Source organism: Anopheles ziemanni, chromosome 3 (assembly GCF_943734765.1).
Source record: "Anopheles ziemanni chromosome 3, idAnoZiCoDA_A2_x.2, whole genome shotgun sequence".
NCBI classification, from domain to species: Eukaryota; Metazoa; Arthropoda; class Insecta; order Diptera; family Culicidae; genus Anopheles; species Anopheles ziemanni.
In genome coordinates, this window is record NC_080706.1 from 2,893,539 (window position 1) to 2,909,018 (window position 15,480).

Here is a 15,480-nt window from a genome sequence, read left to right on the forward strand (position 1 = left end):
ACATCGGAGTTAAAGTTACCGAAACTTTACACCAGCGGAGAACCATTCAGCTGCCCTTTCGGCGGGACAGGTTGCCTACCTGACTGCGACGGGGTTTTTAGTTTTCTTTTTCCCCGATCCTAACTAAAACCTCCTGACGGTGATACCGTACCGGATCGCTAGGATGAGTTTCCTTCGTGCGTTACGGCACAGTGAAGCGGCTCTGCCGTTGATGCTTCGCAATGGCAACGTTGTGTCGGCGAGGCGTAACTTTTCCATCGTTGGCAACCCCAGTGTAAGCGCGTACCTTATGCAGCAGGTGAGTAGAGTTCGTGCATCATGCAAGGAAAAACACATCTAATCCTCGCAAGCAGAGTGTGGGAAGGTTGTAATAGGGAAGTTGTACGACTTTTAGCTCAGTGTACGTACCAGCTTTTTGCAATAGAAAAGGATAAAAGCAAGAAAATCAAAGTTTTCAGTAACAAAACCACACGTATGAAAATATCGTGGTCACATAAATAATGCCGTTTTCAACAAACCGGTAACATTTTGAGTTCCACTGTTCGAATAAAATGAAAATTTTCATTGTGTTCAAAATTAAACTCCATAGTGATTCTGGAAGATTTAAAATTTGATACTTTTTAGCTCTTCCATCAGATGGTACAGGATTTAGGGCGTTGAGTAAGTTGACGAATTCTGGAAATGGACCGGACAAGGCTGTAATGATTTATAAAATGCCCTTCGAAATACTGCCCCATTCGGAGTAAACGCAGGGTTTTCACTATGTTGCCACAAACCGTAACACGCTGATAACCTCGGGTGCGCGTGAACCGATTGAACACGACCGGTGGACAAACGGGGCACATTGTGGCGCTTGGCGGGAAGTAAACGGAATATTCAATCAATTCCAATTATACACCAATAAAAGGAAGCACAATGCAGGAAATGCACGATGTGTTGACATTGTGACTTTACGGCGAAAGTCAACCGTTGCGTGACATTTGCACGAAACAATAACCGCGCCTCGGCCGGAAACAGCAACTGAGGCGGCTAATCAATGTTGATTGGCGATATATCACTTGCCGCGGGGGTCGTGGCGTGATTGATATTATCGCACACGGATTACAACACACCACCTTTACTGATTAGTGTCGTCGCCATCGGGACATCCAAAGCGCCTCAGTAGTGCTCGGATATCCGAATAGTCACCGCTAATTATCGAAACAGCCTCCAGCCAAAGTCTTCTCTCCTCAGCTGCTAGGAGTAAGCCGCTTTGTGTCCCCTATGGTAATCTCGACGTAATCATTGTAGCTCCGAACGGTTTCCAAGACCCGGGAAGAGCCACAAGTTCGTTGGGTTCGCAAGAAACTCGTTTGGCTGGAAATGGAAGCGTTCGTCTCGAGCGGTTGAGGCTCCGATTCTGACCCTTTTCCAAGCCGGAAGCACTTGGCAAAGGAAGGGAAGGGGGCCACGGCATGTGGAAATCTATTTGATTTGAAATTATATTGAAAACAACTCAGCAACGATTGATGTCTTATCAGCAGCCCCATCAAAGGCCGCCCTCACGAATCGTAATCCCGCTGGGGCCCGGAGCGGGCTCGGACTGATACCTCGGCTACAAAATAGGCAACTGCCGTCGGAACGCCAAACATTGGCACGAGCGGCACAAGGGTACAAGGGCCGAAGCCTTAAGTTCGCTTACAAAACAAACGATCCTGCTGCTCAAAACAGGAAGCCAGATCCGATTGAGATGAGGGGAACTCGTACACGTAACACACACACACATACAGGAGGTCACGTTCCGTACTTTTCAGACTTCGTTCCGGACGGTGATAGCGAGCGAGCTTTGATTTCCTGAATGGCGGTTGGCAAGATTAACCTAAGTCATGGTCAATCTAATTTCGAAAGTTTTCAGACGAGAAGTTCTTCTACGTGCTCTAACGTCGTTTTGATGCTCTGGAGCAGAATCCTTGCGTTCGGTAAATACTACCAACTAGGGCATCTACTAACAAATTGAAAAGTTGTTTACATCTAATCAAATTATCTACAGCCCGATCTAGAAGTCTTCTACAAATATTGCCTCGTAAAATAGTTACAAATTGTGCAGCATGTTTCGCTTCAAATACAAACGAAAAACTCGGATTAACAACAGAAAAATATTATTATCGTTTTGAAAAGGTTTTCCAACTGTTTGAAACGAAACTATTGCGTCCTTTTTTACGCAAAAAAATACACTCAATCGACGACCAAAACGCAATGATCCGCATATTGTGAGGAAATGAAATAAAATTTCAATTACCCCCTCATTCTGCAATGAAACATAAAGCATCAATCTATTCCATTGTGCACATACGTAACTACGGGGACGGAACTCAAATGTAATTATAATTCATCCAACCTCCGATGGTACAAAACGCCCCGACTAAAATAAAATGTGCCGTGCGGCACAAGACAGAAGGGGGGAAAATCAAACAATGGGCAAAAAAACCATTTCCGCAATGGTTTGTGAGCGAAACGTTATTGAACGCTACGAACGTTAATCCAGGGTGGAAAACTCTCACCGACGCAAGGAGGCAAATGCACCGAGAATAAAATATGCCACGCAGCAAATCAAATACAATTGCCGATGGCTCTTGACGACATCAAGCAGTAATTAACTTTTATGATATAAAACCTGGCGTATGATTGTTTGGGATCCATCACAAAAATTATGGTCAATTTTCCAATTAAAATTAAACCTCAGGGTTAAACGTATCAGCTGATTATATGGCAGTAAAGATGGCAAAACGAGGCGGCCCCGATAAAGAAAAGATGACGTCGTGTTTCGCCTGGGTCCGTTTAGAAGGACAACGAGCTTTTTATTGTAGATTCAAAAATCGTTTTCCGATAAACATCCTTTCTCCTGCGCTAAACAAACCAATCTGGCTTCGGGGCGAGAAAAATGTTTCCCATCAAAATAAATAATGGAAATTGCTTGGCCCGATTAATACTTTTACATAAAATATTCCAGCATCGCAATTTGCTCCTCCAAGAATCAACGATAAACCAAAAACAAAAAATCTTAAAGTTCTGCCGGAAACCAGTGCCGTTACAGAAAAGGGTTTAAGGGGGCCTGCTTCGTGCGATCCGTTCAGTTCAGTATCCCCCAGCAGTCCCGGATGATCGAAAATGGTTCGCCAACGATGGTCGCCAAATGCCCCAAAAATGCAAAGTTTTCACTTCTTCCATGAAATGATAAGCAAAAACAAAAAGGTCCGAGGAAATCTCAACGCATCGAAAACAACAAAAAATGCGCCGGAACCTGGAGCATGTTCAACGGCGTGATGAAAAAAGTTTTGATTGTTTTCCGATGTTGCGTTTCTCCCATTAAGGGTTTTATATCACGGAATACCCTTTTTACGACGACGGAATTTTAAAAGAAGCATCTCAATTCCTTGTTTGCACCGTCTTCTTAGAAAAAAAACTTGTTGATTTCCGTTATTAAGGTGTTTCTCATGTGTACTTATTATTAAATATTCAGAACAGGCATCTTTTACCTTGTGTATAGTCGTCAACACATTATAATAAATTTGTAAGTTCAACGTTCAAGAAAGGTAACGGCACGATTTTCGACTGAACTTTCGACTGAGAACTTTATCAAGCTGTGTTCTAACAAACTGTAAGAAGGAATAGTAGTAAAGCAAGAACTTTAATCGTCCTCTATTGTTTTCGTAGACCAACAAAGCAAAGAACGTAAACCGCACTCTTCACGGACTGCACGAACGGAAACAGGCCACTTTTGGTGAGCGTAGTGAGCTCAAGTACGCCCGTCGACTCGTGGTGAAGCTTGGAAGTGCGGTTATTACGCGCGAGGACGAGCATGGTCTTGCCCTCGGTCGACTAGCATCGATCGTCGAGCAAGTGGCCGAGTATCACGTGGAAGGCCGCGAATGCATCATGGTCACGAGTGGGGCCGTTGCTTTCGGCAAGCAAAAACTAACTCAGGAGCTGCTGATGTCGCTATCGATGCGCGAAACTCTTTCCCCAACGGATCACACACGTCAGGACGCCGGTACCATGCTGGAACCGAGGGCTGCCGCTGCTGTCGGCCAGTCCGGATTGATGTCCCTGTACGATGCAATGTTCGCCCAATATGGTATCAAGATTGCGCAGGTCCTGGTCACCGAACCGGATTTTTACAACGAGGAAACGCGCAAGAATCTCTTCAGCACACTCACGGAGCTGATCAGCCTAAACATTGTGCCCATCATCAACACGAACGATGCCGTCGTGCCACCAATGTTCATCGTCGACCAGGAGGTATCGGCCACCGGCAAAAAACGAGGCATTCGCATCAAGGACAACGACAGTTTGGCGGCCCTACTGGCGGCGGAAATCCATGCCGACCTGCTGATCCTCATGTCGGACGTCGACGGTATCTACAACAAGCCCCCATGGGAGGACGGAGCACGGCTGATGCACACGTACACGGCCAGCGATAAGGATCTGATCAAGTTCGGCGAAAAATCCAAAGTCGGCACCGGCGGTATGAATGCGAAAGTGATGGCCGCCACGTGGGCCCTGGATCGAGGAGTCAGCGTAGTGATCTGCAACGGAACGCAGGACAAAGCGATCAAGAGCATCCTTACAGGGCGTAAAGTGGGCACATTCTTCACGGAATCTACCGCCGAAAAGGCGACCCCAATCGAGCAGATTGCCGAAAATGGTGCGATCGATAAGATACAACAAAATTATTCTAAACTTATCTCAACTTATTTAATGTGTTTATTTTTCTGTTGCAGCTCGCAATGGGAGTCGAATTCTACAGAACTTGACGCCAGATGAACGCGCCCAAGCCGTCAACAAGCTGGCCGATCTGCTCATTTCGCGCCAAACACAAATCCTTGAAGCCAACGCCAAAGATTTGGAAGAAGCGAAAAAATCTGGTCTCGCGAAACCGCTTCTCTCACGACTCTCACTCAATCCGTCCAAGTTGGAAAGCCTCGCTACTGGACTGAAGCAGATCGCCGATGATAGCCACAGGGTATTTACTGCATTCTTAATCCACCCAATTGCTTATTATTAACCTATTTTTATTACCATCAATAGAACGTTGGCCGTGTGATTAAACGCACAAGGTTGGCTGACAACCTAGAGCTGAAGCAAGTCACTGTCCCGATCGGAGTGTTGCTAGTCATCTTCGAGTCCCGGCCAGACTCATTGCCACAAGTAGCAGCCCTCGCCATCGCTTCCGGTAACGGACTTCTTTTGAAGGGTGGCAAGGAAGCAGCCCATAGCAATCGTGCGCTGATGGAACTGGTTAAGGAGTCGCTGGCCTCAACGGGTGCAGCGAGTGCCGTCTCGTTGGTATCGACGCGTGAAGAAATCAGCGATCTGCTCTCGATGGATGAACATATCGATCTTATCATTCCGCGCGGATCCAGTGAGCTTGTTCGCAGTATACAGGAGAAAGCGCAGCACATTCCGGTGATGGGACACGCCGAAGGTATCTGCCATGTGTACGTCGACCGGGAGGCGGACCTGGAAAAGGCCCTGAAGATTATTCGCGACTCCAAGTGTGACTACCCGGCTGGTAAGAGCTCTAAAAACAATTCTGATTAGGGAACCATTTTTAACGATCCTTTAAATTCCTCCTTTTATAGCCTGCAACGCAATGGAAACACTTCTAATTCACGAGGACCTTTTACAAAACAGTGCCTTCTTCACGGACGTTTGCAATATGCTCAAACGTGAAGGGGTGAAGATAAACTCTGGTCCAAAGCTGAACCAAATGCTCACTTTTGGACCACCGCAAGCCAAGTCATTGAAATTCGAATATGGGGCCCTCGAATGTAGCATAGAGGTAGTGAAGAATCTCGAGGAGGCCATCGACCATGTGCATACATACGGCAGTGGCCATACGGATGTGATTGTAACGGAAAATTGTAAGTAGCAATGGTGGAGTTCTGTGGCGTCCCAGCCGTAACAATTTACATTTGCTTTTCTCTTTTAGCTTCCTCGGCGCAGTACTTCCAAAACAATGTCGACAGTGCCTGCGTGTTCCACAATGCCAGTAGCCGTTTTGCTGACGGTTTCCGATTCGGTCTCGGGGCAGAAGTGGGCATTTCCACCGCCAGAATACATGCACGCGGTCCGGTCGGCGTTGAAGGGCTGCTGACGACGAAATGGATCCTAAGTGGTGTGGACCATGCGGCGTCAGAATTTACCGATGGTACGCGCAAATGGCTTCATCAGGCTTTACCGACGAATGAATAGGAGGGAAAACCCATCACTGCATTTTTTAAAAAACATGGTCAGCATTCTTCCTTTCTTCCGATTTTTTTTTCTGCTGTATAACGTGAGTGAGAGTCTCATATTGTTGTTAAAAACCCTTTGAAGAGAAATAGTGTAGAATATATAAAATAAAATAGTTAATTTACAAATACTTGTATCAAACGGGACATTACGGTAAATGTTAATCCGAAAACAAATTGAAATCAATCACTATGGGTTGATGCAATGGTAAAGTTTCTGCAGCGAGTTCAGCGCAATACATAAAAGAACTATAACATGTTTTTTTAAATTATTATGGTTATTACGCATGTTCCACATTATGTTTCCAAATTTTATTTGCTTCAACACAATAACACTTAAGCACGTACAGAAAACACTTTGCTTGATCACCCACATGGGATTATCTATACTTGCCCTCGTTCCACGCGATTATCAACTTAAACAGTTTTAAAGTAAATATTACCTATGAGTAGTCTTATCACATAGTACCACACAAATCCTTCACTTCAGTGATTGTCAAATTCGGACAAATCGAACACGGGCATCTCCAATGGGGCCAGCGTGGAGAGATTGTCGTGTCTCAAGCCCCCGTCATTCTTCTGGGCACCAAGCCCTTTATGCACTACACTCGAAGAGTCACCCTCTTTTCCCGCCAATCCATCGGTTTCCTTCTCCCGTTCATAGAAACGTAGCTTTTCTCGGAGTTCCTCATTTTCCGTAGCATATTCGTCGATGTTTTGTGACATTTTCTGTATCAATATGTGCAGCGAATGATTCAACGTCACGAGCTCACCAACAACCTTCGTACCGTCGCCACTTCCCGTCGGATGATTGGTGGGTCCGGCGATGCTTTTACCCAGCGATTCCAGTAGCCCATCGGTATCGTCGAGATTGTGGTAAATCGCCACCTGTAGTTCGTTATACTTGTCCATCTTTTCGATCTGCTGCGCCAGAAATTCGGGATTCTTACGCCGTTGATATTCGAGGGCTCGCATGTAGCGCTCGTACTGCAGTTTCTTCATCTGTAAGCTGTCGATTTGCTTCTGGTGGTACTTTCGTTGGAGCTGCAAAGACTCCAGCACCACGGCGGAAGTTTTGATCTTTAACGTTTCATCGAAATGAAACACTGCCTTTTTGTGGCACTCTATAGATTCGTCGTATCGCCGATTCTTTGCATAATGCTCGGCCCTTCTGCCATACATATGAGCCTTAAAGTAATTAACATCCCGTATCAATTGTAGGCTACCACTAAAGCATCAATAACTTCATCTACTTACCTTATTTAGGTGCGAATTCTCCATCGAACAAACAGTATCGTAAACAATATATATTTCCCGTTCCCGACGACAAACAACCGTCAAAACAACGCAAAATTGCTTTGTTCCAGCCCAAGATCTTTCAGGAGGAGGTCAAATAAAATGGTATCAGCAAGTTTATTTATGTTTGCCGTTCCAATTAGTTTTATGTTTAACTAACATTTTTAACATTTTATAACCAGGTAGTGTTGCGGATAATAAAATTCATTTTAGGCACAGGTATTTTACTTCCAATTTCAATGATTTCGCTAAACAACACTAAATGATGCTACCTGCTCAGCCTCACTCTTGTTTACAGAAAACAGCTGATACCAGTGCTGCCAAAAATAATCAAACTAACCTAAAACCGGTTATCAGATTTATTTCGTCACATTGCAACGTATCACAAATGAAGTCATCACGAGATGTTGCTAGACGCGATTTGGGATTTTTAAAATTTCATCAAATGGTGAGGTTACGGAAATTTGGAGAATTCTTCAGGAACGAAGAAGAGACAGCTAACCTCACCTTAAAGTTTACACTTGAAACAACCGTGGCCTAGTGTTGCTTCTTCGTTTGACAGCATCCACATCACGAAGCAGTTTGTTTTCGTCATCTACAGCTAGCAATTGCGCGTTTTTTGACCATGAAGAACAGTTTCCGTGATATGGATTATTTCGTGTAGCGTTATCGTTGAAGTGTTCGCTTAACTCTCTACCCTAAGACGATCGGTAGTTAGGTTTTAATGTAAAAGTTCTTAATAGCCATACAGCAAAGCTGCCTTTTAGTGCGTTAGGATCGTGTGCGATAGCGACGTAACAATGTGCCGTGACGAAATTTTAGCACAGCTCACGGAGCTGTTTGGCGATTACATCGATCAACAACGCATCATAGCCACGATCGAGAAATTTAATGATCGTATGTGCTGGTGGATGGTTAAGGTTAAGAGGCGCTGTCAAGGTCAACTCTTAATACGCGTTAAATATTTAATTTTCAGTTGACGCCTGCATCGAAGCGCTTTTGAAGGACGAAGAGCAATTCAAGCAACCTGAGGTGCAGCATGAAAGCAGAGAAAAGTCTGAGCCCACCTACAATCGGTCCAATGGGCCTGATCCTTCCACTGGTGCTACAAGAAAGACGACCTATGCAAAAGAAAACCAACCGAAAGAAAAGGTTGCAAGTTTTGCTTCCTTTCTGCAGAAGGGAAATTTTCCCATTCAATTCCAGCAGCCCAAGCAGCAGGTGGCCAGGAAACATCAGCCTCAGAACCTGCCGCCGAACTATCAAAACACACTCGATATGGTGGGCAACGGTTATCGTGTGATGGTACTTATGCGAGGGGCTCCCGGCAGCGGAAAGTCGCATCTGGCACGCACCCTTATCGACCACACTTCGGAAGGAGATTATCGTAATCACATTTTCAGCGCAGACGATTACTTCATGGTGAATGGGCAGTACAAATTCCAACCTGATGCACTCGACGCTGCGCATCGCTTTAACCAGAGCAGAGTGCTGGCAAAAGCACGCGACGGTTGGAGCCCGATCGTGGTGGACAACACTCACATACGGTTGTGGGAGATGTCTCACTATGTGCAGATTGCCGCTGATCATGGCTATCATCTGGAAATACTGGAACCAGTAACACATTGGAGAAACAATAGCCGTAGCCTTGCAATGAGAAACACCCACGGCGTCCCGGAACCGAAGATTAAGAGTATGCTTCAAAACTACGAGAAACTAGCTGACGTCAAAGAACTGTACCGATTGTGCAAACTCGAAGACGCATTATACATTCCTCCAAAGATGCGCCATTATCCCATTCTTCCGCAAGACCTCTTTATGCCCTCGGAGGGCAATGTTTCCCAACCATCCGGTCCCAATACGTCCACGCTACCGGTTAACTGGGTGGATCAGTGGGAGGACGCGATGCGACAAGGCAAAAATGACAAGCAAGCGGGAAGACTAAATGAGCCCACCATGAACCTGGCCAGCATTCCGCCGCCAAAACCTCCCCGCGAGGGTTTGAAAGGTTCGACGGCCAGCGCATATTTTTCACCTCGACGCGAAACGCCTATGGACGAAGGCGATGAAGCGAATGCTGTCGGTGGGTTCAATCAGGAGGATGATTTTTCCTGGGATTTCACCGAAGATTGGCGTAAAGCCGATACCAACTGGAAACCGTACGATACCGAAAGCAATCAGTTCTGGGGTCAACCGGCAGGGTCGGTTGCGGAAACGAGCAACAGTAATGTGTCGATGGGAGAAGCACGTCCACAGCGTACTCCAGTGAACCCGAACCATGAGCCGATAGCAGAATTTCTACTTTCCAGCGTCAAGCATACGCAGGGTTTGAACTATCAAGAGCCGGCTCAAAAGGAAACGCCCACCTCAATGGCGCCAAAAGGAACAGGAAAGTTGAAACAGCACACAAAAAAGACAGACAAAGCACCGATCGCAATGATCAAACATCGGCGAGGGTGTTCGAATGAGAATGCCAGCTTTGCGGAAATATGCAACCTCTACCCGAAGGTCCCGGATTCGTATCTATGGGATTTGTTTGAAAAGTGCAGCGGCGATGGCGATTGGGTGGCCAATTTGCTGCTTGAAGAGCAAAAGCTTGAGAATTTTGAAAGCATCAGCTCGTGGGAAAAGCAAGAAGATGGGGCAGGGGTTGCTGGTGACGGGGGTTGGAGTGTATTGGAGTGCAATTGCCACGAAACTGCTGGCGCGTCCACAACAGTGGTCAACAATTCAGTGCCTTATCCCGTTCCGGAAGTGGACGGAAACGAAATGGACGTTCTGTCCTGCTCCACCCCCAGTTCGACGCAATCTCCCCGGGAAACAATACGCCGAGGTCAAGCACAGCGGGAAAGCACGAATGCAGCCAAGAAGGAAATTGAGGGCCGCGTCACACTGGGGAATGAGCATTTTTCCGAACATGTTCAGAAAATCCGCCTCGCTCGAGGCATTGTCACTGCCAAGCAGATCGAGGATGAACTGCTGGACGTGGAAACCGAAACGGCAAGCGATAAGGTCGCCGATAATGAGGTAGTAGAACTGCGGCTCGGTGTGGAACTTGTGCAGCAGTTGCATTCAATTTTTAAAGACAAACACTGCCCCAAATCACTCGAACTCGAGAACATTCTGGCGGAACGTACCCGTGTTTTCATGGCCACCGAAATGGCTGAACAGCTGTATCTGCTCTTCCTGGACTCGATGTACAGTTACAGCGAGGAGGAGAAGCTATTCAACATGCGAGAAGACGCCCGGATGGCACGACTCATGGACACGGAACAAAAGTATCCCGCCCTTTTCAAACCGCAGGACCCCTCGGGCATTCCGAACCTTAAGGACATCATCGAAATGGAGGAGGCGCTCGCTGCGTACCAAAAAGAAACGAACGAAACGTGGCAAAGGTCCATGTCGCAGGATATGGCGCAACAAATGTCCCAACAGAAGCTGCAGCAAATGTTCCCGCAGGTGAACAGTGCCGATTTACTACAAATCCTTGCGGCCCATAACAACCGGTTCGACGAAACGGTGCAGGTCCTTAACGCCTCCATCCCCGACACGGTACTCCGGCAGATGCAGGAGAAAGAGGAACTGCTCAAGCAACGTGCCGAATCGGAGAAACAGAAGCTAGTGGATCTCTTCAGCACGCCCTCGTACGCGACTCCTTCGCCCAGTTCACCGAGCCTTTCCGGGGAAGAGGCGATCAATTTCCATCTCATCACCGCCGAAGAGTGTCGAAATTTGGCGCAGCATCATCTGGACCTCAAGAACGAGTGTCACGAAAAGGCACGCGCCGCAATACAGCGGAATGTGCCCGGACTGGCCGACTATTACTCGCAGATTGCGCGGTTACACAAGACCAAGATCGACATGTACAACACCAGAGCATCGAACTGCATCATGGAGGTGCACAAGCTGAAGTTAAACAACGAGGACGTGCTCGATCTGCACTATCTTCACTCGCAGGAAGCACTCAGCTGTTTGGAAATGTTCCTTGCCGAACATGCCTCTAAGCTGCTCAAGTCACAACAACGCTTCAAGACGCTGTACATCATTACTGGACGTGGCCTACATTCGGCCGATGGTAAACCCATTATCAAGCAGCGTGTGAAGGCGATGCTGAGAGTTAAGAATATAAGGTAAATATTGGTTGAAACCCCCCTCCCCAGCAGATAAAGTCGTGATCGATAAGGGTTATCAATTTCACTGCGCTGCGTTCATTTGTATATTTTGAAAAAAAAATTGATAACCTAATTTTTTTTTCATTGTTGCAGGTATAGCGAATTAAATCCGGGCTTCCTCAAGATTAAGCTCTACAACCGGGATGACCTGGAACAGTTGATGGTAACGTCCTAACGTAATTTACCGAGAAGAAAATCGAAGCACAGAAACCGTCGATGCAAGAGATGCAGAAAGTAAAAAAAGACTAAAGTGTACTTAAAATTCGCGATAGACGAACAATCTCGGAACTGAACAACGTCCGGAAAGCTTTGCAAAAGAACACTTTGAGGAATTGCTTTGAACAGAATAGCGAAAGGCACAAAAGATGAGTCACATTACAACACGATGTACCTGATAATAGAGTCATGAGTCATCACAGATTCATAAGTTACCGCCGGAACTAATAGTTTGAGTTAAATTAGTTTCAATTGAAAATACTGTTTAATACAGTATGTAAAATACTGATTTGGGGGTCCGCGACAGCCGAGCGGTAGCGCCGGTTAGAAAAACGGCCCGGCGACCTCGACGGCGTGGGTTCCAAATCCCAACCGAGACCCGGACCCTCCCCTGTACGAGAGGACGGAATATCTCGAGGGTAAAAAGTCTCGTAACCCCATACGGGGTGGGGACAGGCATGACCAACAACAAGGTCGTTACGCCAATAAAGAATATACTGATTATTACAAAACATAAGTCTTTTTTCACCACCTGGCAAGAGCATTATTACTTTTAATTTTCAATACGTTTCATTTACGGTCATCGTCATTGGGGTTTTCCACGATCTGTGCGTTTCATGACTCTATTCCTTTTATCTTGATCTTCTAGATTCATATAATAAAAAGTAAGTTGGCTTTCCCCACTCCACACGGAAGCGTCACCAGAGGGCACATTTCGCTTCATTACCCTGTTCGCGTTGCGGGGAACCGCCGGCCGGTTTTGGGGAATCCTTTCATATAAAGATTGGCTGCAGGAAAATGACGATGATGGCTTTCGTGTCCTAAAATGCAACAGAAAGTGTGTTACGAGAAATTATGATTACAAAACCCCATCGCTTCAAACGTACACAAAATCTTCAAAATAAATGTGCTCCAATAGTTTCCTCGTAGATATCCTCTGCTCTGGAAGGTAAACTATCGTTTTTTTCAACACATCAACTCCTCCTACGCTGAGCAGCGGAACAAGTGACCGAAAATCTTTCGGTTGTCGTCGTTCAAAGTGAAAACTTTCGCGTTTCATCCTAAACTTTGCCAACAAGCTTTGCGATGGCGTTCCGAGCACTTCGTGAATCAAATCGAGCATATGCCGTTCGTCTTCCCCGGGAAACAGAGCCTCGCGGGTTACCATTTCGTAGAAACAGCAACCCACAGCCCAGACGTCTATTTTGGGACCATAGTAGCCCATCGTTAGCATACATTCCGGTGCCCGATACCAACGTGTCGAGATGTACGGCTGCAACGGTAGCGGATCAGTAATGCGAGCTACCAATCCAAAATCGCCCAGCTGTACAATTTCCTAAAAATATCACATTTGTTTTTAACCATCTTTGTTTGGCAAACTCGAACCAAATCTTACTTTTCTATGGGGTCCATCCACGAATTTTATCAATATATTCTCTGGTTTTATGTCCCGGTGAAACAATCCATTCCTATGGAGATGCTCCAGTCCACGAATAATTTGAATCAGAATTTTACGAGCATGGCTTTCAGATAAACCTCGCTTTCTGGTATGGATTAAATCGAACAAGTTCATGTCCATTAAATCCATTATAAACGTGAGGCAATCATTATCGCTGGAAATGAAAGATGACCGCTCCATGATTAGATCAAGACAACAATGTGTAACTCTTTTTCTTCCAAACTTACTGCACAAGACCTAATATACTGAGTATATTCGGATGAGATGGGACCGTTTTCATCAAGTCAACTTCAGCATAGAACCGGCTATCGTTTAAACTTTCACATTTTTCGTTGAGCCGTTTTGCCGCATAATGGATACCAATTTGCCTGTCTTTAACCCGATAAACATCTGAGAATGTACCTTTGCCAATCTTTGCAATTATTTTATATCCTTGGGTAATAAAAACAAAAAAAATATATTTAATGCATTTTGCTCACAAAATTGTTGAACAAGATTCACTTACCTTTAAGATGAAAACTCATTTTCTTTCCAAATAGCTACAACCGTTTAAAATAAAAATTACAGAATAAAACTTTACAAAAGCACAACAGCGCTGTCTGGATTAAATTGTAACCGCTTTTGCACTCCACAGTGCACTTGGATATTTATTCAGAACATCTAACGTGTCTAACTAATCGATCAGCAATTAATTTTTGGAATGCGCTGAATTTCAACTCCAAATTTTAATGTCACGTTTTACTGCTCTTTAAAAAACTGTCTATCTACCTTTCCTTATACTATGGCAATTTTAGTACATATTCGTTGCTCTAATCCTTAAAAAGGTATACACTAAAATTATTCCAAACTCGAAATGTTCGGAACGCCTAATGCTGTCATGCAATGTTCTCTTTTTCCTCAGACTTTTCGTACTGTAGCGCACGATTTTTAATCGATCGGCGTAACAGATTCCCCTTCGATTGGAATTCTTTTTTCGGCGGCGTCTCCAGAAACACGCCTTCGAAAATGGTTTCCAAGTTTAAGCGACTGCGGCTCCCATTCACATCCGGGGGTGTTAAACCGATGCGAGCATGTATTTCGTCCAGCGAAATAAACCCTTCCTTCGGATTCCTGGTGTCGTCATGGTGCGGCATGGCGGGTGGCGTGTTGTAAACAGGTGTGCTGCAGCCTATGTACTCCCGTCGGGCGTGCGGTGTGGAGTGTGCCGACGATTCAAACGATTCCAATTCGATCGGCGATAGTGATCGAGCCGATGGCGACAGAGTGAAGGCAGAAAACGGTGGCAATTCGTCCATCAAGCTTCCGTCGTCTGCTGCATTGAACGGAACGCTTCCATCTTCTGACCCGTTGTATGGAGAAAGATAACCGTCCTCCTCCGAGGACGAGCCGAATTCCTTCTCTGACGTTACGCTGGTAGCGGTCCTCGAGGAAGTTTTAACTTCACTCATTGTGTGCTTGAGGTAGTTATTTCGTCTAATTCTTCAGCTGTGAGGTAGATGATTTGCGCTGGCCTTTAATCACCACAGGATACGATCACTTGAACACACAGAACAGGTAACAATCCGTCCGGCAAAGCATCACAAACAAATTCGGTACCGTTCGGCAGGTAAACATTCAACTTGTTTGACAGCGTAAAGTCGATCTGCTACTTGATCTCGCTCACTCCTTTTTCTTCTTGCTTATCGTAAAGATCGGGCCAACCATGCGTTGGCTCAATAGGCTCAATGGTTCATAAGTGAAAAGAAACTTTAAAATATACAAAATAAATCAAATTAAACCTCTCCATTTCCACAATCCCATCATTGATCGTTTTACTTTCTAGTAAAATTAGGAAAGGATATGCAAAAGTTCAAAGGATCGTTGGTCTAAAAGTAGATAAACGAGCTGTCAATGAGCTGTCAACTTTTTTTAACCCTTGATATACAAAAGCGGCATTTAAAAAAATGTTTTTATAATTTGTAGTCGTTGGCAGTGTTTCGCCTGCTTCTAAAAAAAATATAAATGAGACTGAAACGTGTTAATTTTTTTCTCCAAAAGAACGCCTCTGGGGATTCGAAAACTTCCA

The 15,480-nt window shown here is 45.4% G+C and overlaps 5 protein-coding genes across 5 annotated transcripts; 2 read left to right on the plus strand and 3 right to left on the minus strand.

Annotated features, from left to right (window-relative positions):
- Positions 1-211: 211 nt before the first annotated feature.
- On the plus strand, positions 212-6,234 carry LOC131287973 (delta-1-pyrroline-5-carboxylate synthase). Its single transcript, XM_058317068.1, has 6 exons — positions 212-298; positions 3,694-4,684; positions 4,761-5,002; positions 5,068-5,551; positions 5,622-5,903; positions 5,972-6,234. Exons 1-6 carry the CDS (start codon positions 212-214, stop codon positions 6,232-6,234), a joined length of 2,349 nt encoding a protein of 782 aa, XP_058173051.1.
- A 319-nt stretch (positions 6,235-6,553) lies between these two features.
- On the minus strand, positions 6,554-7,553 carry LOC131287844 (nuclear receptor-binding factor 2-like). Its single transcript, XM_058316931.1, has 2 exons — positions 7,530-7,553; positions 6,554-7,460 (listed from the first exon to the last, which is right to left on the minus strand). Exons 1-2 carry the CDS (start codon positions 7,551-7,553, stop codon positions 6,759-6,761), a joined length of 726 nt encoding a protein of 241 aa, XP_058172914.1. The 3' UTR covers positions 6,554-6,758.
- Positions 7,554-8,204: 651 nt separating this feature from the next.
- On the plus strand, positions 8,205-12,199 carry LOC131290034 (uncharacterized). The gene is made up of 3 exons (XM_058319414.1): positions 8,205-8,465; positions 8,545-11,698; positions 11,834-12,199. Exons 1-3 carry the CDS (start codon positions 8,369-8,371, stop codon positions 11,913-11,915), a joined length of 3,333 nt encoding a protein of 1,110 aa, XP_058175397.1. The 5' UTR covers positions 8,205-8,368; the 3' UTR covers positions 11,916-12,199.
- A 634-nt stretch (positions 12,200-12,833) lies between these two features.
- Positions 12,834-13,939, minus strand: LOC131289193 (MAPK/MAK/MRK overlapping kinase-like). Its single transcript, XM_058318401.1, has 4 exons — positions 13,921-13,939; positions 13,643-13,847; positions 13,353-13,569; positions 12,834-13,292 (listed from the first exon to the last, which is right to left on the minus strand). Exons 1-4 carry the CDS (start codon positions 13,937-13,939, stop codon positions 12,834-12,836), a joined length of 900 nt encoding a protein of 299 aa, XP_058174384.1.
- An 86-nt stretch (positions 13,940-14,025) lies between these two features.
- On the minus strand, positions 14,026-15,046 carry LOC131287802 (uncharacterized). Its single transcript, XM_058316886.1, has one exon. It carries the CDS (start codon positions 14,861-14,863, stop codon positions 14,291-14,293), a length of 573 nt encoding a protein of 190 aa, XP_058172869.1. The 5' UTR covers positions 14,864-15,046; the 3' UTR covers positions 14,026-14,290.
- Between the last annotated feature and the right edge of the window lie 434 nt (positions 15,047-15,480).

Coding starts and splice junctions, on each gene's coding strand:
- LOC131287973 (XM_058317068.1), top strand. CDS start 212: ATGCTTCGCAATGGCAACGTTGTGTCGGCGAGGCGTAACTTTTCCATC. Junction 299..3,693: donor GCGCGTACCTTATGCAGCAG/GTGAGTAGAGTT, acceptor TTGTTTTCGTAG/ACCAACAAAGCAAAGAACGT. Junction 5,003..5,067: donor TCGCCGATGATAGCCACAGG/GTATTTACTGCA, acceptor TACCATCAATAG/AACGTTGGCCGTGTGATTAA.
- LOC131290034 (XM_058319414.1), top strand. CDS start 8,369: ATGTGCCGTGACGAAATTTTAGCACAGCTCACGGAGCTGTTTGGCGAT. Junction 8,466..8,544: donor GATCGAGAAATTTAATGATC/GTATGTGCTGGT, acceptor TTTAATTTTCAG/TTGACGCCTGCATCGAAGCG. Junction 11,699..11,833: donor CTGAGAGTTAAGAATATAAG/GTAAATATTGGT, acceptor TCATTGTTGCAG/GTATAGCGAATTAAATCCGG.
- LOC131287844 (XM_058316931.1), bottom strand. CDS start 7,553: ATGGAGAATTCGCACCTAAATAAG. Junction 7,461..7,529: donor AGAATTCGCACCTAAATAAG/GTAAGTAGATGA, acceptor AATTACTTTAAG/GCTCATATGTATGGCAGAAG.
- LOC131289193 (XM_058318401.1), bottom strand. Junction 13,570..13,642: donor AGTATATTAGGTCTTGTGCA/GTAAGTTTGGAA, acceptor TTTCATTTCCAG/CGATAATGATTGCCTCACGT. Junction 13,293..13,352: donor TGGATGGACCCCATAGAAAA/GTAAGATTTGGT, acceptor TGATATTTTTAG/GAAATTGTACAGCTGGGCGA.
- LOC131287802 (XM_058316886.1), bottom strand. CDS start 14,863: ATGAGTGAAGTTAAAACTTCCTCGAGGACCGCTACCAGCGTAACGTCA.